This window comes from Callorhinchus milii, unplaced genomic scaffold (genome assembly GCF_018977255.1).
Source record: "Callorhinchus milii isolate IMCB2004 unplaced genomic scaffold, IMCB_Cmil_1.0 Scaffold1, whole genome shotgun sequence".
NCBI classification, from domain to species: Eukaryota; Metazoa; Chordata; class Chondrichthyes; order Chimaeriformes; family Callorhinchidae; genus Callorhinchus; species Callorhinchus milii.
In genome coordinates, this window is record NW_024704742.1 from 65754334 (window position 1) to 65780897 (window position 26564).

A 26564-nucleotide genomic window follows, 5' to 3' on the forward strand; every position below is an offset into this window, starting at 1 on the left:
GCATTCACCTTCACAGACTGTTTCTGACAGTTAAGTTCTGTCAAGTGACTCTGTTTAATACACTTCAGCATTTCTCGCAGTTTTCTCATACTTCATACAAAGAGAGAGAGAAAACTAAGCCCAGTCCCTTTACATTCTGCCACATTTCTTTTGATCACAAAATACGACACCCTTAATATCTGTCAGATACTTTGACATCTTAAAAAAATAGCGCTCAGTGGAGTTTGGCTACAGTTTTATACAGTACACGTGTCACCTTTCCGCACAAATAGCAGTTTAATAATAATAATCCTTTCACTTAATACAGCGCCTTATCATGTCTTTGAGCTGCCTTGAAGCTCTTCACCGAACATCCTGTAAAGCGCCGCAACATCATTCCGTGCTATTTAAAGAGATAAAGTTGTATTTTTAAAAAAACAAAAGCGAGGAGTTTTCTGGGTGCGCTCTGGGCAGGATGTGCAAACGTCCCACCCCCACCCCCACCCCAAAAAAAAAGACACAAATAAATTCCACCTTCAAACTGGAACAAAAGCCCCAAAAAAGGGCGTCTGTGGGTTTGGAAATTCGTCACATGATTGGGATCATATGATAGACCGGGACTGGTGTGAGAGGGGCTGGTCCAGGCTGCACAGTGAGAGGCAGAGAGGGTTTGCAAAGGCTCAGACACACACACACACACACAGGAGAGAGTGTGAGTGGAGCTACAGCTGCAGAGTGGGAGCCGCCCTGACACTCACTCACTCACTCACTCACTCACTCGCAGCAACATGAGAGATCGCAGACAGATCCCGAGCTGTGTCCTGGTCGCTGTCTCCTTTGCAGGTGAGAGGGCAACTTGGAAAGTTTTGCTTTTTCCTTTGGGTTTGCAGTTGCTGCTTTTGCTGTGCACATGTGCCCACTGCCTGCCAGCCCTGCCAGCCCTGCCAGCCTTGCCAGCCAACCTTGCCAGCCTGCCAGCCCTGCCAGCCAACCTGCCAGCCCTGCCAGCCAACCTGCCAGCCCTGCCAGCCCTGCCAGCCAACCTGCCAGCCCTGCCAGCCCTGCCAGCCAACCTTGCCAGCCCTGCTAGCCAACCTGCCAGCCCTGCCAGCCAACCTGCCAGCCTTGCCAGCCAACCTGCCAGCCCTGCCAGCCCTGCCAGCCTGGCATCAGGTGCCCTGACCACACCTGACAGCACTGAAGCCAAAGTCAGTCTTTGAAATGTAATCGACATGTGTTTATCTCAGAGGGAAAGAGGACCTTGTACTGGTGTTTAGGGCAATGCTACTTTCTTTTTCTCTCTCTCTCTCTCTCTCTCCCTTTCTCTCTGTTTTCAAGATGTTTTCTACGCTCAGTGTACGAAAAGTAATTTGGTCACTCAATCCACCGGTGTTTGTGGGACGCCGCTGTGCGCAATTGGCCTATTGTGTTTCGTCCACGAAATGCGCAGTCACAACGCTTTACGGTGCATTCCGTGAAGCGCTTTGAGACGTCTCAAATACGTGACAAGGCGCCGTATCAAATAAAAAGATTCTTAGTATTCGTGTTTTGGAGAACCCTCTTGGCGGGTAATAAACGTGCTGATTTTACAGGCGAAATAATAAAATAATAATCCTTCCGTTTTCGTACAGTGCCTTATCACGTTGTTGAGACGTCTCAAAGCGCTTCACAAGATTTAATGTAAAGTGGATTGACTGTGAATATTGTGGGCGAAATGTGGCGCCAATTGTTTAATTAAATGACTGTCATCCAGGGATAGATGGTCAGTGAACAGAACAGAGAGAGAGAGAGATTTCTTCTGCTGATTTCTTCTGCACAAACTATATTGTAAAGTGGAGACTGTGTATTTTTGTCAGTGAAACACAGCATCTAATTGTGCATAGTAGTGCCCCGACCGGGACTTAACAACTGGCTTCCTACTTACTGCTAAGTACACAGAGGTTCAAGGTGCAAGGGGGCAAGTTGATGTTGGTAAGAGTCAAAGTCAAGGTATCTTGGGGGAATATCCACTGTGTGGTTTATCTTCTTGGAATTGTTTATCTTTTAAGAATCTTTAAGAGAGAAGTAGATAATTCTTTGGGGAGGACAAGTTTGCAGGGCTATGGGGAGAGAGCGGGGAAGTGGGATTGATTTGGATACCTCTGTTCAAAGAGCCGGCACGGACACGATGGGCCGAATGGCCTCCTTCTCTGCTGTATAATTCTATGATTTTAGCTTAATTGGTGCACTGCAATAATGTCCCTTGTCTTGGCTCCTCATCCAGGTTCTCAATAATTATAATAGTTAACATTTTCTTCTAACTAAAAACTGTCCTCTATGGTCTTAAATGTAACTGCATCAGATGATATTATAAATACACAGGCATAAATTTCTGAAATGCACAATGGAAATTAATAAAAGTAAGTAATAAAATGAATTGCTAAAAATAATTAAGAATAAAGTAATAATTGATCCTTGCATTTTATATCCACGCAGCTGTGGGTTTCGCCTACAGTCAATGCACTTTACAACTGCTTTGAGAAGTCTCAACAAGATTATATGCCACAATATCAAATACAAGGATTCTTCTTATCATTATATTACCTGAAAACCTGTGAACTAGATATTGTAGTTTGGGTTCTGCATTACTGACCTGCTGACTCCATATCGACCTCTCTGCTCAGCAGGCTTCGGACTGCTCCATGTCCCATGATCTTGGTTGTTTGTGGGACTTGGCCACGTGCAAAGTAGCTATCACATTTGCCTACACAAAAAAAAGTCACTACACTTAACGACCATACCGACTTATCCGTCCTGCTCAGTGGACTCTGGCCCGCTCCACATCCCCCATCCCACAGTATCTTTGTCTTGCTCCCTCCCTTATCTCCTTCAAGTCTCAAGACCCTCCTCTTTGACCATGCCTTCGGCCACCCTCCAACACCTACCCTTCCTGCTCCCCAACCCTCCTGATGCCAACCCCCAGCTCGGATCCAAATCCCTGACTGTCCAGCGCCTTGGGACTCCCTCCCGATGTGAAAGGCGCTATACACATGTAATTTGTTGTTGTTGTTGACAGAGAGCCATAAAAGACTGAGTGAATTCCTTCTCTGCTCGGGGAGTGGTGAATGAGGAATGTTGTTTACAAACCGGGTTTCTCAGATTCCTACCATAAAGGTGGAGGTATTCTAGTTAACTGCAGTGCTGCTTCTGAAAAGTCAGTTGGATTGAGAGATATACATTCCCACTGTAAGGGTGGCATTGTTACAGAATTCAGATATAGCTTTAACAAAATATTAAGAGTTGTGGGTTCAAGCCACTCATTGGGACTGCAGGCTGACACTCCAGTGCAGTGCTGGATTTTTCTCTTTCTCTTTGACCGAGCCTTCAGCTCCCCTCTCGACTCTCTTCCCCTCCTCGCTCCCTCCCTTCCCTCCCCTCACCCTGACCATTTCCCCCCTGCTCGGGTCCTGACCCAACTGTGCAGCGCCTTGGGACGTCCTCCTGACGTGAAAGGCGCTTTATAAATGGAATCTTGTTGTTGTTGTTGTGGATGTTATCTGCATTGTTCGAGGTGCCGCCCTTCAAATGAAGCAGTAACACCGAGTTCCTGTCTGCCTGTTCAGATGGGCATTAAAGATCCCATGGCATTACATCCACGGGAGTTTCTCTCAGTGTCCTGATCAGCAGTACCCCACTGCCCCCCCACCACTCTCCCAACCCTTCGTCATCAAGATAAAATTGCTCATTCACTTCATGGCTGTTTGTGGGACATTGCGGTATACAAATTGGCTGCTGTGGTTGTCGACAAATCCACAATCGCTGTACAGTAAATCCTGTGAAGTACTTGAGACATCCTCCCACCGTGAAAGGTGCTATAGTATACAAAATGATACTTGCGTTTGGTATAGTGCCTTTCACCTTGAGAGGCTTATTCCTTCAAATCCCTACCTCTGCCCTGGATAAATTGCTGTCACTTAGTTCCTTTCCTTTTTGATTTTTTATTGGAACATCCAATACGCTTGAAATCTTCAGGAATATCTGATACTGAGGATGGGACATCCTCTTTCCTGACCTCCTCCTTCCCCATTGCGATGTGTTCCTGCAAAAGCAAGTCGCTGTTATCATAGAATCTTGCAGCACAGAAGGAGGCCATTCAGCCCATCGTGCCTATGCCCACCCTTTGAAAGAGCTATCCAACTATTCCCACTCCTCTGCTCTTATGCCATAAATCCCCCTGTTGACAGTAAAATCCCGCTCTGAGAAAGTTCCTCCAAGTGATTGACAGTAACAGAATTGATGGTAACAAAATTAACTAATTAAAGTGCAGATGTTCTATTCCAAACTGAAACAGTCCTTTCATCGACTAAAATGGTGTGTCTCGTTCTCAATGGGCTGTTGATTTTCGAATGAGATCGTGTTCCAATACGTCCACATGTGAATAATGCTCCTAGTCACCTATTTCTAATAAAAACATTTTTCTCTTGCTCTGGGTAACTTGGAATAGTCTCCTGACTATTTGTGATGTGAAACTTGGGATGAAAAGGCTTTGTATCAAGAAGGCACTTGATTCCTATAGCTGTCCTGATTCCATATGTATGTAGCTATCCTCCGGGTAAACAGATTACAAAATCAGATTTCCGTATATGAAAGCAGTTCCTTGCATGTTTTGAGATTGGATTACGATCATGTTGAGCACCCTGTTGGGTTGGGTAGTGATGTTGTCTGCAGAGCTCAGTCCAAGTGTAGTGTTGACCTGATGATCATTATGGTTTCTCTGCATCAGTGTCCACTGGTGATCTTCTGACGTGTCTTGCCAACCTTTGGAACACTAGCTCTTTACATTGATTGTCATCTTGGAAATCTTCAACTGCTTTGATTGAGTCCGACACAAGCAACTTCTACAGCACCTCATTACTCACCAGCACTTCATTCACTTCATGGCTGTTTGAGGGACGCTGTTGTGTGTGAATTGGCTGCCGTGTCTACATTCATTGCCTTCTCCAGATCTTGCTCACTAATCGTCATCTTTTTTCCCTTAAATGATCAAATACATTTTTCTGAGTTGCTTGTGTTTTTTCCTGTGATTCTCTCTTCGGGCTTGAGTCTATATCTAATTTCGCAGTATATAAAATATACATTGGAAACATCTAATTCTTTTTTACATTGGTTCCTAGAAACTACCCCCATCCCTGAGTGGATCAAATTCAAGATCTTGAATTTGATCCTTGTCCTCTTTGAAATGCCCCCACACCCTCGCCCACTGTCCAATCTGCTTCCTCTGTTCAGCTGATACTGGTCTGCTTCACTATCGCTTCTGTCCCTGTCTGCAAAACTTGTATGAGAAACAATATTTTCTACAGGGTGTACATAAAGTCCTCTTATCCCCCCGTTACAAAGAGTGATATGAGAATACGGAGGAGCTGAAACAAGCTGTCAGAGATGCATTTCGTCTCCTCACACCATGTTACAGAAGATGTCACACTGAAATCGGCAACAGATCATTATCTGCCATGAAAATGTGGCGGTCACTCACTCATTCTCTGGACATCTAAATACAGTTAAACACTTGTGCTGAATACAATAAAATGCTTCTAAATACAATTATCATCATTCTTCCACATGCTCCAGTTGTTGGTCAGTGACTGTAGAAAAAAATGTGGGGCGAACAGGAATTTGTGGACACCCTGTACATTTCCTCCATCCCTCAAGCTCCTCTCCCAGCTCAGTCACTTTGAGATCTCCTGATGCGAAAGGGCTATTTAAATGTAAATCCTTGTTTAACTTTCATTGTAGTTTCATAACAGCCAGGTGAAGTCTATAATCTCACACATAGCAATATGCTGCTATTTTCCTTAACATTAAGCACTCAGAGATCTTATCTTATGTGAAGGGCGTTAAATAAACACATTTTGTGTTCATAACTATTTTGGATAATAGTTGAGGTTGTACATAGCTATGATTCAAACTGCCTGACTAGTGATCGTTATTTATCTTGTCTGCATCTGCTTCCAGTCATTCACCATTGACTAAAAACCACCAATGTTGATTGCCACAACTTCTCTATTTACCTTGGCAGTTTGATGACATTGGACTTAAACAGGTGGTGAACTTCCTCTTGTTGCTATATATCAGGTTTTTTGCTGCCGAGGACTTACACTGGGACTTTTCCAGTAAACAGCTCATTGTCAGAGTTTGGGTGTTGGCATTTAATGGTAAGAGGACTATATTTTGCTCAAACTTCTCTACAACGCATACGTGAGGAAGGGGGGAGAGAAAGAACATGAAAGAAACTGGGTGCAGATAAAAAATAGCTGGTTATTTTATTCTGTATTAAATTGAACAAGCTTTCAGGTTATTGGGCAATTGAGCTAAAATAAAATGCAGATGAGAATTTGATACAGTGCCTTATCATGCCTTTGAGACGTCTCAAAGCATTTCACAGAACACACTGTAAAGTGAATTGACTGTTTATTTTTTGGGCAAAAGGTGGTTGCCAATTGTGCACAGCAGTGTCCCACAAACAGTCGGGAATTGAAGTTACCGATTTTTTTTTCTAAGGAGTTATTACCCCTGGAAAAGCGATCCGCCAAACAACTAACAAGCGGGTTCCTACTTACTGCTAGGAGGAATGTGGAGTAAGGAAACTTACCCAACATTTTGCCCTGCTGGGAATCAAACCCAGGTCTCTCGCTTGTGAGGTTAGTGCTCCAACTGCTGAGCTACAGGACTATAATAATAATAATCCTTGCATTTGAAATAGCATCTTTCACATCTCAATGAGCTTCATCAGATTTACTGCAAAGTACAGCAGCCAGTTTGTGCACAGTGTAAGATGATCTGCACCTTGTCTTCTGTGTCTTTAAGTTTGCAATTAACTTGATTTGTTAGACGAGGCGATGTGGTTGCCGATTCACTGAGATCCAATATGGCATTGTGACAGGCAGCTGAGTAAAGGGCCCACCATAAAAATAATAGTAATCCTTGCATTCGTTGAGACGTCTCGAAGCGCTTCACAGAATATATTTTAAAGTGAATTGACTGTATATTTTGTGGATGAAACGTGGCAGCTGATTGCGCACAGCAGTGTCCTACAAACAGTTGTGAATTAAGTGACCAAATTATTATTTTTGTGGGGGAGGGATTATTACCCTCGGAAAGTGATCTACCGACTAACACGCATGTTCCTACTTACTGCTGGATAAACAAAGGCGTTTGGAGTAAGGAAACTTGCCTAACGTTTCACACCACCCGGGATTTGAACTTGGGTCTTCTCATTTGTGAGGCGAGTGCTCTAACCACTATGCTATGGGACTCCACAAAAGTACACCTGATTTTGGATTATAATGCCAAGTCACTTTAAGATTTATAATTGCACAGAATTGTGGAAAACATTTTCAATTTAATCTTAATTTGGAAGAAGATACATTTTAAGAACTCTGAAAAAACAGATGAATCAAATGGGTTTGCAGGATACAGTCTGAAACGTACAGTTACACTGGTGTCCTATAAACCACACTGTAATAGTTATTATCACGTGTTACAGCATACAGATTATAAGATGTAATCGGTGGTTCATGTGAACAACTATTATACAATCATACGCCTATTCTACATTTAAGAGCAGATATGCATTTGAATATGGTTAAACCATGTTTGTGAGTGAGATCCCACTGTCTCTCAGGTTTACAGACAACTGACTGCTTCCATTCTTTATTTTCCAACACAAGGTGAAAATACTGTTGTTATTATTGGAGTGAAGAGAGCAATGATGTAAATTTAACATATTCGCTAATATGGCTTCATGTTCCACTGTTGACTTTGCTCTGTTGGTAGTTCTCTCGCCTCTGGATCACAGAGATGTGGGTTCAAGCCCCACCCCATGTCACGGTCTTGGTTGACATTCCAGTGGAGGTGCTGTATGGTGGAGGTGCTGCATTGCCAAGATCACTTCCTTCGGATGAGGCATTAAACCAAGGTCACATTTGCCTGTTTCTCCGATGGGTGTCAAGGTCTCAGGGTTGTATTTGAAGAGAGGAGAGACTCTCTTCCGATGCTCTGGCCAACAGTCCTGCAGGTTAATCGGTTGTTCACATCGTAGCTATTTGTGGGATTTGGCTGTGTGCAAAACGGCAGTGGAATTTAGTTACAAAAAGCAGTTGCTGGAACCATAGAGAATTTCATTGCATAAAGGAGGCCTTGCTGGCTCTCTGAAAGAACAATCTGTTTAGTCTCAATACACGCGACAATAATTACCCAAACGTTTCTGGGTAGACATTCCTGTTAAAAATACAAAGTTCTTTCTTTGATTATTGGATAGTTTTTTTGGCAGTTTCTGCTTCCAACTATTCACCATTGACTAAAAGCCAACAATGCTGATGTCCACCACTTTCTATTTGTGAAATGTGATTAGGAGTTTATTTGGAACAAAAATAGCTTGAACTGTTTACTTCAAATCTGAGGCTTGGTATTTAATGGCATGGTTATGTGGGGATGGGTTTGAATATGTAACAAAATGCACTTGCTTGACATCAGCACCTAAGTGTTGCCTGTAATAAAAAAGTTAATCTACCAACAGACTTAAATTGAGCCTTGTAAAGGGTAGCAATGTGACACAGGTTGTAGACCCTAACCAGAAAGTCAAGAGTTTGAATTTCAGGGCTGCTGGTAAGTAAAATGCTTACTTTAATTTGGGATTGGTTCCTCACTGATCCTGTATTTGATATACAGCCTTATCACATTGTTGAGATGTCTCAAAGCGCTTTACAGAATATACTGTAAAGTGAATTGACTGTATATTTTCATAGAATCATAGAATTATGCAGCACAGAAGGAGGTTTGTCATGTCTGTGCCGGCTCTTTGAAAAGAGTTATCCAAATCAATCCCACTCCCCCACTCTCTCCCCATAACCATGCAAACTTGTCCTCCCCATTTTGTGCGTGAAATGAGGCAGTCAATTGTGCTCAGGAATGTCCCACAAACAGTCATAGATTGAGTGACCAAATTATCATTATTTTTTATTTATTTTTAGGTTGGTATATTGTGTTTTTATTATTGAGTTCCACTCGGGCATTTCATTTTGATTCTGTGTTCCCCTAATTAATATTAATAACAAATTACAAATAATCCTTGCATTTGATACAACATTTTTATCACATTGTCAACTTCTCAAACCGTTTGAGATTTACTGTAAAGTGTAGTGACTTTTTGCCCATCACATCTGTACCTCACAACTAACACAGCCGAAACCCTTGACCACGCCTCGTCACTTCCTGACTGGACTATTCCAATGCCCTCCTCGCTGGTCTCCCGAGCTCCACCATACACAAAATGCAACTAATTCAGAACTCAGGCGCCCGGATACTCACCCGCACAAAACTCCATACCTCCAACATACCAGTCCTTGCCAGGCTCCACTGGCTTCCAATCACCCAACAGATCGATTTCAAGATCCTCTCACTTGTTTTCAAGTCCATTTATGCTCTCGCACCTCCCTACCTATCTGATCTGCTTACTCCCCACTCCACCACCTGCCGCCTCTGCTTGACTGGCTACGACATTCTGTTTGTCGCTCGTCCCCTCCGCTCCACCATCGGTGGCCGTGGCTTCAGCCACTACGCCCCGAAACTCTGGAACTCTCCCTCAATTCCTCCGCCTTGCTCCCCACTTTCAACTCCTGCCTAAAGACCTTCCTTTTTGATGGTGCTTATGGTCACCTCCCGCCTCCCTCTCTCCCTGGCTCGGTGTCAGACTCCACTACTGTCAAGCGCTCTGGGACGCTATTCCGTGTGAAGGCCGGTGTATAAATGGAAGTTGTTGTTGTTGTTGATGACCGTGTAAGTGAACACAGCAGCCAGTGTGTACACAGCAATGACCCAGGAATTGCCATGAAGTGAATGACTATTATTTTAATTCTGGGGGATTTTTGACTAAAACACTGGGAGGAACTCCCTTTCTATTTCGGAATAGTGCCATGGAACATGTTTCAGACACCTGGTTGACCAAAAAGCAATCTTAACATACACTCGAAAAAGGCAGAAGAGTCCTGGTGTATTGTATCACCAAACGTTGGCTCCTCCAACAATGCAGTGTCCCCCAGTACTTTATCGGAGCATCAGCCTAGATTATGAGCTGAATGTTGGGGTTGAATCTATCTCACTTAGAAGTGAGAGTCCAACTGACTGAGCCAGACTTTTTGTCTGAATTAGTTGGTAGCCCTCTTGGGTTTGGTAATTTTCTCCTCTTCTTTTATCTTCTGAACTCAATATGTTCTCCTTTCCCGCTGAGGGTATTTCCAGTTGCATTGAATGTGAGTGCCCTCTGGTATCTCCCGAATGCGCTAGTGCGCTATTTGTTTTTGTGATGGGTTAGCCACCCAGCAAGCTCCAAAAAATACCCAAGCTGTTACATGATGAAATTTACCACAATCTTTGACTACTTTTAGATGCAAGAAACTCCTGTTTTGGTTTGGGATTTTGAGGATGATGAAAGCACCTTTTCTTCCTGAAGCTGTTTGGCTCAAGACCAGTGTGTGATTGGGTTGTTGGGGGTGGGGAGAGATGGAGCTGGGTTCCCTTTTTTTGACGTGTCTCTTTTTTTGATGATCTGACCTTCCTGTTTAACATGCTTACAGTCGCCTCCGCTTTCTCCCCGGCTCAGCATCAAACTCCACCATTGTTCAGCACCCTGAGATATTTGTTACCCTGGATTTAAGAGCACTGGATAAATGCAGAGAGTTGTTGATCTGCCCAATGGGCTATTGGCTGCTATTTGGTTAGTTTTGCGAGAAGTACAGTTGTGTGCAATCCCTTAAAATAGACTTGTTTGACATAGAAAGGGGAACTGAGACTAAATGTCAGCTTGTCTGTGATTCCCAAATGACTAATGTGTAGCCAGTTCGCTGTTTCACCTTTCCGATCTGCTCACACGTCACTCCACTTTCTGATCCCTTCGCTCCATTGGCTCCAGCTTTCTACAAGACCTTCAGTCTCTCGCTACACCATCAGCTGTCTGCCCTTCAGTCACCAGCCCCCCAAAACTTTGGAATTCTCTGCCTCAATGCCTCTGCTTTTCCCCCTTTGGCTGTCTTCAGATCGCACCTGAAGACCTTCCTCTTCGACCTTGCCTTACTGTTAAGTGTATTGACTTTTTTTTCAATAGGCAAATGTGATAGCCACTTTACACATGGTCAGGTCCCACAAACAACCACGATCCATTCTCCCGCACTCTTGTTGCCCAGGACAATGTACGATTGTCCAGTTTTATTGCTTAATTTGCTTGAAGCTTCCTGCATCCACTTACAGTAATTGACAACAGCTTCTCTCTTGTACCTCAACCACACACAAACATCTCCCTTGCATACCAGACTGACCTTTACACTTCCTGAAGGACTAGCCTCATGTTCCCTCAGTGAGACTCACAATTTGGGCATCTGTTGTTACTGCGTTAATAATAGACGAGCGCTTCGAGACGCTGCCCCTGTGAAGGGCGCAATATAAATACAAGTTGTTGTTGTAGACATCAAAATTGTCATGCCTGGTTTATCACCCACCAGAACTTCCCTGTTGGTTTCACTTTCTTTTTGTTGACTGCTGCACATTTTGATTCACAGAGTTTAATGACAATAATAATAATAAGTTGCATTTATAGAGTGCCTTTCACATTTAAAAAACATATATGTTTTGCTGAGCAATGAAAAGGAATGGCTAATGTTGCCAGCAGCGTTCCTTGAATGAGAGATAAATGTTGGGACAGAGTGCTTGCTGTTTGTCATCAGCTGATGAGACTCATGATTCTCACTTGCAGTGGCTCCACAACTGGCTGGAAGTGAGATTTCCTCCACCTCTGGAGTCATCTCTCTCAGTAGTAGCTGCTTTGCAGCTGTGACTAAAATTCAGAGCAGTGAGCGTAGATAATTTCTGTGGGTTTACTTGAATTTAATCTCAGAAAACATTTGCATCTGACTACAACAGAGAAATTTGCAGTTTCAGCATTCGCCCACAAAATACACAGTTAATCCATTGTACGCTACATCCTGTGAAGTGCTGTGAGATGTCTCAATGTCGTGATAAGGTGCTATATCCAAGGCAAGGATTATTATTATTGTTATCATGATTATTATGTCTTGCACAAGATTGTGAGATATGGGAGGGCACCTCTGTGCTCTTCAGCTGTGGGCGGGCGTGGGCGTGGTGGATGGGGCGTGGTGGGTGGGTATGATGGGTGGGTGTGTGCTGGTGCGGGCAGGCGCGTGCGGGGGCGCGAGTGAGTGTGGGTGGGAATGGGGGTGAGCGAGCATGGGCAACTGCTGGGGTTCTTAGATGAGGAGAACTAGAAGTGTCGACCAAACCTTTTGGGACGTTGGGTGGGAAGCTAGATACACCAATACATCAATGTTTTACTTCTGCCCAAAATGATTATTAATCTCAAAACAATAAGAAACAATCCAAAACGAATTCCGCTTGATTTACCATAGTTTATATTTTGGTCTGTCTGGAGCCTTGGGGCATCCTCCCGATGTGAAAAACACTTTACAAATGAAATGTTGTTGTTGTTCCCACTTTTTCGGAAGTTTCACTCATTATGCAATTAAATCCTGTATAAGATTTTTTTTTTTGATGCCTTTACTTGGTTACGTTCATTCTGTGTTATGCATTCAATACAAGAATGTTTTCATTTTGTAACTGTAATGTGTTGTGTTACTAAATGCCTGGGTATTGTGCACACGTGGGCATCAGTATTGTGAATTAAGAACATAAGAATTTACTAGGCGAAACAAGACCAAGGTCCGTCTAGTTTGCCTTCCCCATCCTGCCAGTCGCTTGACGTGTCGTGTCTCAAACTATACATTGTAGCCTGAGATATTATTTTCAAGCAGAAATCTAATTTGTTCTTGAAAGAATCGACTTTCTGCTTCCACTGGCCCCCCAATGGAGGCTGTTCCGTATGTTTGCTACTCGGTCACTGAAGTAATGTTTCCTCAATTCTGTTCAAGACGCTCCTATCTTGTTTTTTTTTCTTAGGCTTGGTGGTGGGTCAGATGACTACAAAGATGGTTTCCCCCACAGTTTCGCTTCCTTCTGCACCAGTGACCTCTTCGTTTGATGATCTTACCAATCAGACTTTGCAGGGCAACAGCACAACAGCTATCATTCTGGTGGCCATCACTTCCTCGTTCCCAAACTGTACGGGAGTGAATACCTCCAGCTGTGCTGTGTGCCCCGCTGGGCATTATCCCGACAATGGTAAGTTACTGTGCAGAGTTGGGTAAATTTTCCATTAGGAGAAGCTATAACTGGTATTTATATAGCGACCCTCACACAGGGTAGCGTCCCATAGCATTTGGCAGTGGCGGAGCACTACTCCAAGCCGGGGAGAGGTAACAGTTGAAGAGGAAGGTCTTCAGTCGCAACCTGAAGATGAGGAAGGAGGGATAGAGGTTGAGTGTTCCAGATTTTCGGGGCATTATGGCTGAAAGTGCAGCCACCAATGGTGGAACGGAGGGCATGACAAAGTATAAGTCAAGTAACTTTGCAGATGCTCTAAGATTTTCTCTGTCTCTTTCAGCTTCCCTGAACTGCTCCTGTTGTCCTGATGGTTTCTGCGTCTCATTGGACAAGTGCCTGAGCTGCCCACAGGGTTACTACCAGTCCCAGTCTGGGCAGAAGGCCTGCTTGCCCTGTTCAAAAGGGGCTTATTCCAAGTAAGTACAGTAGCGAAGTGCTGAATATTATGGTTCCAGATCCTCTGGCTGGGAATGAATTGGTCATTCTGCCAGCAGTAAAAACAATAATGATCCTTGCATTTGATATAGAGTCTTGTCATGTGGTTGAGGATCTCAAAGCGCTTCACGGGATACACTGTAAAGTTAGGTATAAACACAGAAGATGCTGCGAACACGCAGCAGGTCAGACAGCATCCATGGAGAGAGGAAAATCAGTTAACGTTTCAGGTCTATGACCTTTCGTCAGAACTGGGGGAAGGGAGCAGATTATTTTATTTCTTGAGTGATAATAATCTCTCAATAAATTTTTAAAAAAAGTAATAGTTTGGTCACTCAAACCACGAGTGTTTATGGAACGCTGCTGTCACAATTGGCTGCCGCGTTTCACCCACAAAATATACAGTCAATTCACTTTACAGTATATTCTGTGAAACGCTTTGAGACGTCTAGAAGATGTGAAAAGTGCTGTATTAAATGCAAGGATTATGAGAATACATCAGAATATACAGCACAGAAACAGGCCATTCAGCCCAACTGGTCTATGCCGGTGTTTATGCTCCACATGAGCCTCCTCCTGCCCTTCCTCAACTAAACCTTCATGCATAACCATCTATTCCTTTCTCCCTCATGTACCTATCTAGCTTCCCCTTAAATACATATGTGCTATTTGCCTCAACAACTCCTTGTGGGAGCATGTTCCACATTCCACTACTCTCTGTGTGAAGAAATTTCTTCTAACTTCCCCTATTTGATCTATCTATGACTATTTTATATTGATGGCCCCTGGTTTTGGTCTCCCCCACAAGTGGGAACATTTGCCCTATTTCTACCCTATCAAAACCTTTCATCATTTTAAGGACCTCTATCAGGTCACCTCTTACCCTCCTTATATATTATATAAGGACAAACAGAGAAAGGAGCGGGGAAAGAAAAAGGAAACATTTAAGTGAAGATGATGAGATTAGAAACGTTGATGGTGCAAAACAAAAGGCAGTCGTTCTATAATACCCCTAGTGTTCTGGGACTCTGCCCTGTATGAGGGGCGCTAAATAAATGCAAGTAATTGCTTTTGTTGTAATCCCTCCTCCCCCCCAAAAAAAATTTGATCACTCACTCCACGACTATTTATGGTTGTGTTTGTGCGACACTATTGTGTCCCATATATCAACCTGTCCGCTCCCTCTGCTCAGCAGGCTGTAGCCTGCTCCACGTCCCCCGCCCTGCCTGCCCCACCATCATCCTCTCTGAACCTACCATTTGAAACTCCATCCCACATTCCCTTCACCTCGCTCCTTCCCTTGGCTCCTTCAAGGCACGTCTCAAAGCCTTCCTCTTTGATCACGCCTACGGCCACCCTTCCTACCTTCCCTGATTCCAACCCTCCAGCTCGGGTCCAAATCCCTGACTATCCAGCGCCTTGTGAAGTCCTCCTGATGTGAAAGGCGCTTTACAAATGTAATTTTGTACTGTAATGTACGCAATTGACTGCCGTGTTTTGCCCACAAAATACGCAGCCCACTTTACAGTATATTCTGTGAAGCACTTTGAGATGTCTCGAAGACATGATAAAGCGCTATATCAAATTCAAGGATTTATTATTATTTTTACATATATTCTGTGAAGTACTTTGAGACATCTCAATAACGTGATAAAGCATTATATCAAATGCAAGGATTATTATTATTTTAAACCTCCAGTTTCTGTCCCGATGACTGAGTGTTTGATAAGTGGTGTTATTAAATCCTTCGGTCCCAGTTTAATCTCTGTACAGTTTTAAAGAGATTTGAGCTTTTCACAATTTCAGGCCTCTTCCATCATCTGTTGATATGAATTATACGAATGTCGTGCTAAACCATTTAATGCTGGTTTGTTCATAAGTGTGTGACTGGAGCTGGATCCAAGTGACCATTCATTGTCCAGAATGCTGACTATTTGCCGGGTAACCAGCCCAGACTGTTCTCCGCTGTCAACTTGTGTTCATTTTAGTCTCTGTTCTTCAATCAGCATTGCAAGGGTTGACAAATGGGTCATTAGCTGCTTGAAATATGGCCATAATGCTGATTTTTGGTGCCAAGTTTAGGTTTTGCACCAATAACAACAAATTCTACTTAATTAATTTGCGCCTTTCACGTCAGGAGGCCATCCCAAGGCGCTGGACAAAAAGGAGGGGGTTGTACCTGAGCTGGATTTAGGATCAGAGAGAGGTGGAGGGCAAGGTAGGGGGTGGAAGACGGAAGATGACCGAAGGCACGGTTGGCTTTGAAGGAGGCAAGGGAGGGGGCTTCTTCCAAATGCCCAAGAGTGTGCGCTTTTTAAAAAAAAACTAAGAATTTATGAACGTGTAAATAAATCCCCTTCCCCCAGGACTGAATTTCGAAGATCCTCACCCTCACATTCAGATCCCTCCACAGCCTCGCCCCAAACCCTACCTCTGTGACCTCCAGCACTCAGTGAGCACCGGCCTGCTTCATGTCCCCTGCCTGACTTGCTTGCACTATTGCTGGACAAGCTTTCAGCCATCAGCCCTTGCTCTCTGGAAATCCATATCTTTCAACTCGGAACTCCCTCCCAATTTTAAAGCCTGCCTTAAAATTTGTCTCTGACCGTTCTTTTGGTCATTTTTCTTTTTCCTTCCTTTCCCCCCTCCCCCCACACGCCCGCTCGGGTGCCCAGCAAGCTGTGTAAAGCGGTTTGAGACTTCCTCCTGACTTGAAAGAGGCTGTGTAAATGTAGGCAGTATTGTGTATGAATTATTTTTTGTTTTGTGCCTTCTTGCTTTATTGTTGTGTGTGTGCATGTGGTACTTTGGCTCATGTAGCTTCAGATAACCTCTTGTGATCAGGCAGAAGGAAGATTTTTCCTGTGTGTGTGTTTCGTGTGGTTCTTTGAAGTTTTCAAACTCTACTTTTTTTTTGTGATTCAAACCGAATTTTCTGTAGTTTGAGTTTTGTGTTCTGGAATGCTGTACACTGTCCAGCTCCTTGGGATGTCCTCCTGACGTGAAAGGCGCTATACAAATGTAATCTTGTTGTTGGTGGTGGTGGTGTTTGGGTTACAGCACAGGAGCTGACCAGCAACACTCTATTCAGTACTGTGTAGAACATTTGAGACCCATACTCCATGCTCAACCAGCTGGGCTACCCGGCATGTCAAGTAGTACTGTGGTCAGTGACTGTGTGACGTGGGTTCAATTCAGAGCAAACTGTTGTGCTCCTCTATCTTATCAACTATGCCTATGGTTTTCCTACCCCCCCACACACACAGGCTTGGTGACCAATCCCACCACTGTGCAGTGCTCCAAAGCTATCCTGCACAAAGAGCACTATATAAATGGAAGTTGGAACATAAGAATTGTGAGATGAAGGTCCATTCAGTTCACCTTCCACCAACCTGGCAGTTGCATACACATGTCATGTGCCAAACTCTATACTATATCCCACAATAGTAAGAACAAATACGTTGTTGTTGTTTTATATCCGATTATTCGATTCCAGAGTATGTTGACTTAAAATAATCATAGCAGCAGCTCCAAAGTGTTTGTATGTTCCAAGTGTCCATGGGGAATGGTGGGGGGAATCTCACAGTACTGCTCTACATCTTTGTTAGTCAATGGGTTAAAGAATAACATTTGGAACAGTTGTAAACCCTGGTGGCTGAGATCCATCCCACTCAGCTACTGTTAACCCTGCAAGCCAAAGCCCTAATGGGTAGGATGGTCCAAGCTGGACAAGCAGAGGGAAAGCAAGACAGCAATATTTATGTGGTTTTAGCTGGTTAGATTCTAGCAATGCCACAACACACACTCTGGGGTCCCCAAGTCTTGGCTCTTGCCAACCTGTGCCTAATACTTTCTGGAACCGGAATTAGAGAAGTGGAGAAGCAGGATGTGTGTTTCCACCTCATCAGAGTTCACACTGCATTCTAAAACACTAATTTTCATGTCTAGGTGTCACGATGGAACTGTTTGGTTTGGATACTCTTGAGCATAGTCATGGGTTTCCACATGTGTCTGACACTCCGCTGATCAAAACCAAATCTAGTTGTAAAAAGTGAGGAATGTAGTGATGTAGCTAATATCCCCTCAGGCTGCCGAAGCCCTCATACATGCCTTCATTACATCCAGGCTCGGCTATGCCAACTCCCTGCTTGCTGGCTTTCCCAACTCTTCCCTCCACAAGCTGCAGATCATCCAGAACTCTGCAGCTCGTGTCCTGTCCTGCACCAAGCTCTGTGACAGAGGATCGAGTTCAAAATCCTCGTCCTCACCTTTAAGGCCCTCCATGGCCTTGCCCCCTCCCTACCTCTCTGACATGCTAACCCTATATCAACCTGTCCTCTCCCTCTGCTCAGCAGGTGCTGGCCCACCCCCCCACCATCAGTGGTCAGGCCTTCATGACTGTTCAGCACCGCGGGACGTCTTTCTGATGTGAAAGGCACTACACAAATGTAATTTTGTATTGTACTATATATTTTCTCACTTCTCTCTCCATAGCTCTACGGGAAGCACTGAATGCCAGCCCTGTCAAGCTGGGTTTTACGCCAACGAAACTGGTTCAAAACTCTGCCAAGACTGCTCTTCAGGTAATGGTGTGCGTCATTGTGTAAGGGTGTTCACAAATTCCTGTTACCCCCATGTTTTTTTTTACATAGTAAACTGACCAACAACTGGAACATGTGGAAGAATGATAATTGTGTTTAGAAAGTACTTCATTGTATTCAGTACAAGTGTTTAACTATATCTAGACGTGCAGAGGATGGGTGTGTGTGAGCGTCATCATTTTCATGGCAGATAATGAACTGTCACCATGTTTGGTGTGACATCTTCCATGACATGGATGGAGCGAGGAAGAAGTTACTGGTGTCAGACATTGTTACACTCGACTCATCTGCAACAGAAAATAAAAATTCATTGTAAGAAAAAAAAACAGGGGCTAACAAAACTTTGTGAACACCCCGTGGAGTGTAGGAAATAAATGCTCAAATTATTTTGTGGGGAGGAGAGGGGAATAATTCAGCTACTACACCCCTAACCTCTGGTATCCCTCTGTCTTGCTCCGTCTTTCGGTCTTCAAATCCCACCTAAAAAAAATACTCTCTGCCTTCGACCTCGCTTACAGTCACTTCCCCCCTTCCCCACATGGTGACAGGCCCTTGTCACTGTGAAGCGCTCCGAGATGTGAAGAGACTTACATGAATACAAACTGTTATGATTGCTGAATATTTTCCTCTTTGTTCTTTGCTTTTGCCCTGCCTACCCCCCCAACCCATGGAACAAATGGAACAAGACTTTGTTTTGTTGGGGGGGGGGCTGCTTATTTTTCCACCAATGGGTGCTATTGTCACTTGACACCAAGGAACTATCCCGAAATCCCACTAAAAATCTGTTCTACATTTCCCAGGCTACTTTTCCGAGAAGAATGCCACTTCCTGTGAAGCCTGTTCCCAGGGATTCTTTTGCAAGTAAGTCAGGGAAGCTTGTTGAGCTGTCGGAAGTATTAACAAACCCGTCTGTCATTGAACTCACCTGGATTGACATGTAACACCTCACTCTGTGTTGCGGCCTCAGTTTATCATTGCATTAGCTCACTCCGCAGGTTTTGATGGGTTTCCGATCTCTTTTTATTTTGATCATTTGTGTTCTGGATGTTGATACTGTCCTGTAGCCTAGTTGTTGCGTGCTCACCTCATAAGCAAGAGGATCCGGTTTAGAATCCGGGCAGTAAGTTTCCTTACTCCACATTGCCTCTGTTTATCTAATAGTCAGTAAGAACCTGGTTGTTAGTCGATTGGTGGATCGTTTTCTGGAGGTAATAATCCTTCCAAAAAAATAGGTTTTGCTGTTTGTGGGACACTGCTGTGCGCAATTGGCTGCCGCGTTTCACCCACAAAATATACAGTCAATTCACTTTAATAATAATATAATAATAATAATCCTTGCATTTTGATATAGCGCTTTTCACGTCGGGAGGACGTCCCAAAGCGCTTCACAGAACACACTGTAAAGTGAATTGACTGTATATTTGTGGGCGAACGCGGCAGCCAATTGCGCACAGCAATGTCCCACAAACAGTCGTAGATTGAAAATGACCAATTTTATTATTGTTTTGTTTTGGAGGGACTATTATTAGGTGTGTGGAGTAAGGAAACTTGCCAAAGGTTTCGCCCTCTGCCTGGAATTGAACTCAGGTCTCTCGCTTGCAAAGCGAGTGCTCTAACCACTGAGCTACAGGACTCCACTTTACAGCATATTCTGTGAAGCACTTTGAGACGTCTCAAAGACATGATAAGGCGCTATTTCAAATGCAAGGATTATTATTATTATTACATACCACTTCACAGGTACCCAATGAGGAAGAATATTGAGGGGATTGTATGAGGAGGAAAAGTGGGAACGTGAGTACAGTGATGCTCTCTGAGCACTGGCTGGTTTGCTGCTCAAAGAAGGTGTCTGACGTCTAAATTGTCGGGCTGTTGCTGACATCATTTCCTCCGTTTGCTGTGACATTTGCGGCAGCCCTAATGCTCATAGCTGGTTATGCTTTTATGAGCATTGCTGGCTGGGTTGGCTCGATCCCTGTGTGCTCATCGGTTCCTTCATTCCAGAGAAACAATATCTGACTTCAGAGTCATTGCTAACTCATCGCCACTGTCACTACCTGTTTACTGTGTATGTGTAAAGTAGGAGGTGACACTGGCAGCGATCTAATGACCTGGAAGTCGGACATTTTAGTTGTGAAAGGTGTCTGGTGTAGAGGAAACGAGTGAGCTGAGCACGTGTCCGTGTATATTTTATATTTATATATTATATGCACAGCCCATTACAGCCTCAATTTACTTATTACAAGGTTCACTGTGAACTCACTCACTGTGTGTCCGCTTCCCTCTGCTGGACGGCTGGGTTAGTTTGTTGTCACTTCCTGTTTTGTTGTGTGCGTGCAATCAGGAAGTGACATCGACGACCACCGAATTACCCAGAAGTTGGCCATTTTAGCTTTTCCCAGACAAAACGGAGGCCGACTGGGTTGTCAGGTTGCTGTCAGCATCGCTTCCTGCTTTGGGGAGGCACAGCAGCAAATGTGGGAATGATGTTGGCCACTGTTTCTTAAAGCATCAACCAGCCAGGGCACAGAGAGCAGTCAGCCGGCTGAGCACATTGCAATCGCTTTCCTAGCTTTTCCTCTACGTTTAATCCCTTAATTTTTTTCCTTCACAGGTACCTGTGCAGGCAGAGTGCCCTGGTTTCTCTAGCTGCGTTTATATAAACCTTGTGTCTTTTTTTTTCTTGAAGCACAACTCATTGCACCCACTGCACCATGTGCCCTGCCGGACAGGAGGCTTTGTCTTCAGCCACAGAAAAATGTTCCTTTTGTCGCCCAGGTAACTGTGTCCAGTGATCAGCCCCTGCCCCCACCTCACCCCTTCAGTATCTAAATCATTAAACTGGGAGAAAAGAGATTGGGGTGGGGGTGTTGAAGAGTAAAATTCCTCAGTGGTAGCACTCTCACCTCTTGAGTCAGAAGGTTTGTGGGTTCAAGCCCCACGTTGGGACTTAGAATCACATAGTCTAAGCTAAGACTCCAATGCAGTGCTGGGGAGATGTTACATTGTGGGAGATGCCGTCCTTCGGATGAGACATCAAAACCGAGGTCCCATCTGCCTGTTCAGGTGGATGTTAAAGATCCCATGGCATGATTCGAAAAGAGAAGGGAGTTTCTCCCGGTGTCCTGGCCAAAAATCCCTCCAATAAAATTGGTCACTCAGTTTATGGCTGTTTGTGGGACATTATTGTGTGCAATTGGCTGCTTCATTTCGCCTACAACATACAGTCAATTCATTTTACAATATATTCTGTGAAGCAATTTGAAACGTCTCGACAAGGTGATAAGGCGTATATCAAATGCAGGGATTATTATTATTTGAAACTTGCAGTGATATCAGAACAAGAAGAACGAATGGTGGAATGTTTTTATTTGGCAGGAATGCACAAGGTAGAAAATGAGCTCCGGTGCAGGATGTGCAGGACTGGATTTTACCAGACTCTGCAGGGGCAGCAGGAATGCAACATCTGTCCTGAGAATTATTATTGCCCTGTGAGTAACTGCGAGTAACTTGTTAGTAACTTGCTAGTAACTGTTGGTAACGGGGTCTTTCACGCAGGCCTTTGTTGGTGTGATTGTGTGAATGGAATACAATTTAACATCTGAAATATTGAACCTGGTTTGTTGTAAAATGTGTGTGTATGTGAGACATTTGATTATATGATGGAAGATCTTTTAGAATACATTAGAATATACAGCACAGAAACAGGCCATTCGGCCCTACTGGTCTATGCTGGTGTTTGTGCTCCACATGAGCCTCCTCCTGCCCTTCCTCAATTAAACCTTCAAGCATAACCTTCTATTCCTTTCTCCCTCATGTACCTATCTACCTTTCCCTTAAATACATCTATGCTATTTGCCTCAACAACTCCTTGTGGTAGGAGTAACTGCGAGTTCAGGTGTTCCACATTCCCTCAACTCTATGTGTGAAGAAATTTCTTCTAGCTTCCCCTATTTGATCTAATTGTGACTATTTTATATTGAGATTTATATATTTTATATTTTAATCCATTTCATTTTTTCTGTTCCTTCTCTGGTGTTTGTGTGACTCTCTTTTTCTCTTTCTCTCACACACACATAAACACAAATGTCTATTTATTCTGCCTTTCCTCTGTGAGACAAAATGTGTCCTGGTATTTGCCCTAATTTGCTCTTCACAGACTTGACCCCAGGCTCTCTTGTTCTGCGGTCTTGGCGTATCTGAAAACGCTACTTTGTGGAATACTCTCTAAATCCCATTTATCATGTGTTCTAAACCTCTAAGCCCATCCCTCTGAGACTTTCCTTTTTGATGCTGAAGAGTTATGGCTTATCTTGTTCCTCACAGCTCACCTCCCAGCACTGAGTATCATGTTTGTTGCCCTTCACTGCGGCCATGTTATGTTGCAGTGACCACACCTACATGTAGTTCTCTGGGTGTGGTGTTCTGCTTGCACAAGATCCCAAAACAGAGCCATGGTTTAGTATGTCAGACAATCACTTGTTCAGATAGAAACTTTGAGTGCTATTCCCCCCACCACCCCACCCCCACTTCTCTATGCTGTGTATACCCTGCTTCTCAACAACAACAATTTGCATTTATATAGCACCCTCTCCGCTGGGTGGTGTCTCGGAGCGCTTAACAATCGCGGAGCCCGAGGCCCAGCCAGGGGAGGGGGGAGGTGACTGTAAGTGTGGTTGAAGAGGAAGGTCTTCGGGCGCGACCTGAAGATGGGGAAACAGAGGGCGAGGTGAAGGGGTTGAGGGAGGGAGTTTCAAAGTTTCAGGGCTAGTGGCTGAAGGCACGGCCGCCGATGGTGGAGTGGAGGATTCGGGGGACGCGGAGGAGGCCAGACCCAGAGGAGCGGAGGCAGTGGGTACTGCTGTGGGGAGAGAGGAGGTTAGAGAGATAGGGGGCTGCCAAGGAATGGAGGGATTTAAACACTAGAGTGAGGATCTTGAAATCGATCCGCTCTGTGACAGGGAGTCAGTGGAGTTTGGCAAGGCCTGGGGTAATCGGGGCATGAAGTCTGGTGTGGGTGAGAATGCGAGCGGCAGAGTTTTAAATGAGCTGAATTTTGTGAATAGTGGAGAAGGAGAGACCAACAAGGAGGGCTTTAGAGTAGTTCAGCTGAGAGATGACAAAGGCATTTGCTTTTGTACTTTCCTTTTGAACCTCAGCATTATAACTTAGTTTAAATCCCACTAAAGTTGTCACACGTTTGCAATGTCGTAGTGTGAAGTAGGGTTAAGCTGTGCACAGGCTGAAAATATTCATTCTATCAGCCTGCTGCCTTCTCAGTGCAAAGTCCTGCTCGATGTGTGGAGGGTCATTTACACTAAATCTGAGGGAGTTGTTTTCTCCTGAATCCGAGCAAATGTTGGCAGAAACTATCAGCAGTTGATGTGACTAACTTCAGCCCAGTCCGAAGTCACTTTTCTTTACACTTCAAAATAATTTTAGAAAGTTTGGAGGTGGTTTGCTGGGGGGTGGTAGGCGCAGTTTTGTTTTTTGCTATTCACATAGTGGGCACTAGCCTGCTTCATATCCCCTGCCCTACACCCCATCATTGGCATTCGGGCAGTTAGCCTGTCTGTCAACGCTCTCTGGAACTCCCATGTCGCTCCAGGTCACTCGCTGGCTCACTCATCTTTTTCAAGGTCCGTCTTCAAGACTCACCTCTTTCACAGCGCTTTGTCACTCCCCCGCCCCCCCCTCCACTCAAAGTCCCTGCTCCCATCCCCAGGTCAGGCACTAAGCCAGGATTGTTCAATGTCTGTGGAAGTTCATGTTGGCGAATGCTCCCTCTGTTGAAGTGACCTTCTTGTGATCACTTTGAGTGTAAAGCGATTGCTAGTTCTAACTCCTCGTGGTTTCTCAAGCCTGTCCCATTTGACTTCGGTCACCCTCCTACCCCCACCCACCCTGCCCTTCACCCCTCCTGATCCCAACCCCCTGCTCTGCTGCAAATGCTCGACTGTCCAGCAACTTGGGACGTCCTCCTAATGTGAAAAGTGCTGTACAAATGTAAATTGTTGTCGTGGTTTCTGTTAAGGAAGAGCCTCAGAATTGTTTTCTTTAATATGGAAGATTTACTGACTTCTGTCTCCCCTACAGAGTCCAGACATCAATCCTCTCCAGTGTCCGGGTGATGCGTTTTGCCCAGCGGGAAGCACTGCCCCTCAGTTCTGTATGGAGACGTTCTTACGTAAATCGGGAAGTCAGTGCGTGCTCGCTCCACTCACCATCTTCCTGCTCGTGGTGGCAGCAACCTGTGAGTAGATGGAATCTTTCTTACTGTTTCCCAGCAGTTGGGGGCGTGTGGAGAAAGATAACCTTAATGTGGGTTCACCAATGTGGTCTAGACTGACACTCCAATGCAGTGCCTTGGAAGGGAGCACCACATTATCCGAGGTGCTGTCCTTGGGTGAAAGATTAAACTGAGGTGGACCTTAAAGATAATAATAATAATCCTCACATTTGATATAGCGTCTTATCATGTCACTGAGATGTCTCAAAGCGCTTCGCAGAATATATTGTAAAGTGAATTAACTGAATTTTGTGGATGACACATAGTAGCCAACTGCACACAGCAGTGTCCCACAAGCACGTCGTGGATTGAGTGACCACATTTTTTGAGGGTAAGAGATTATTATACCAGGAAAGCGATCCACCAATCGACTAACAACCAGGTTCCTACTTACTGCAAGGTAAACAGAGGCATGTGGAGTAAGGATACCTGCCTAAGGTTTCTCCCCACTCGGAAATTGAACCCTGGTCCTCTCGCTTGTGAGGCGATCCATGGCACGACTCAAAGAAAGAGAAGAGAGTGTCCTGGCGAGCAATCCACTTCATTGCTGTATGTCAGACATTTCTGTGTGCAAATGGGCTGCCGCAATTATCTTCAAAATGCAAAGTTTTCACCAAATCACTGGATAGGAAACAAAATGGGAATCCGGATGCTTCTTCTTGTTCTTTATTACCTTTCCACTTCTATAGAGTGAATCAGAAGTCCTCGATTCACTCTAATATATCAGAACTGCTTGAACAGCTAACGTGAGAGACCAGGCCTGAAATCCCTTTGTGATTGTGACCTTGACAGCGTTGTTCAAACTGATGGTGTGAGATTGTGCAGAATTTAGGAAAATTCTTTGATTTAGTTTGGAAGCCGGTTCAGGACAAACCGCGTCCAAATTGAAACTGAATAAGGTATTCCCAAATTCCGCAAACGTTACATAGTCACAACATTTTACAGTAAATCCTATGAAAAGATGGCATCCAGACATGAAAGGTCCTACATGAAATGCAAGGATTGTTATCTGATCTCCGCTCGACTGGCTTCGGCCTCCTGCTTATCCCTTGGGCCCTCTGTCCCAGAATCGGTGGGCACCCTTTCAGCCACTATGTCCCGAAACTCTGGAACACACTCCATCAATCTCTCCACCTTGCCCCCTTGTTCCTCATTTTCAGGTCGCGTCTGAAGACCTTCCTCTTTGACAGTGCTTACAGTAATCTCCCCTATCCCCCTGGCTCAGCATCATGCACCGCCACTGTTGAATGCTCTGGGAGGCTACCTTGCCTAAGGAGTGCTACGTAAATGTAAGTTGTTGTTGTTGCGTGTCCTTTTCCATTCTATTTGATTTATTTTGTTTTCTCCAGTTATCTTGCTGATAATAATACTGATTGTTCGCCGGAAGAAGGATGCACGTCCAATGGACCCAGCGAGGACTCCGCTGCTGAACAAAGAGGAGACTCCGAGCAGAGGGTTTCAGCCCATCTACGGAATAGCCTGGGACAGAGAGCCAGTGTACGCAGGCTGGTAACCACGGATCAATCTGTTCCCCTAGGCACAAGAGAGTTTATGGAGGGGTAAAATTTAGGTTGGGCTGTTCACGCTGCTAACACCTGACATGTACACCCTCATAAAAACCACCCACATCATACAGTCCACTGGCTCCCCCACACTCCTCTGGTCCACTGCAGACAATGAACACATATAGTGTTTTTGCCTCGTTGGTTGGTTTACTTTTGGACCAGGATTGTGCTGTGTTTTTTTTGGGGGGGGGTGTGGAGGGCTGTGGACTGTCCCTGAGCCTTACACTATCGAGCGTGGCCTGTGATGCTGATCAGTATATTTTATATATATATATATACATATTTGCCATGAGAATACCATTGGTTGATGTGGGCTCCGCCAGGTCAACCAGAGTATTGCGCAGCACTGCCACCTAGAGGCTGACACAGAGAAGTGCAAGTCTCTGCCCCTTTCTGGAAACAAAACAGCTGCCCGCCCGCCTGCCCGCCCGC

General features: G+C 44.6%; 1 protein-coding gene across 1 annotated transcript; it reads left to right on the forward strand.

Moving 5' to 3' along the window:
• Window positions 1–556: 556 nt before the first annotated feature.
• On the forward strand, window positions 557–26564 carry si:dkey-21a6.5 (multiple epidermal growth factor-like domains protein 9). Its single transcript, XM_007900383.2, has 9 exons — window positions 557–822; window positions 12979–13200; window positions 13523–13658; window positions 18172–18260; window positions 19079–19139; window positions 20968–21056; window positions 21657–21769; window positions 24375–24531; window positions 25917–26564. Exons 1-9 carry the CDS (start codon window positions 768–770, stop codon window positions 26078–26080), a joined length of 1086 nt encoding a protein of 361 aa, XP_007898574.1. The 5' UTR covers window positions 557–767; the 3' UTR covers window positions 26081–26564.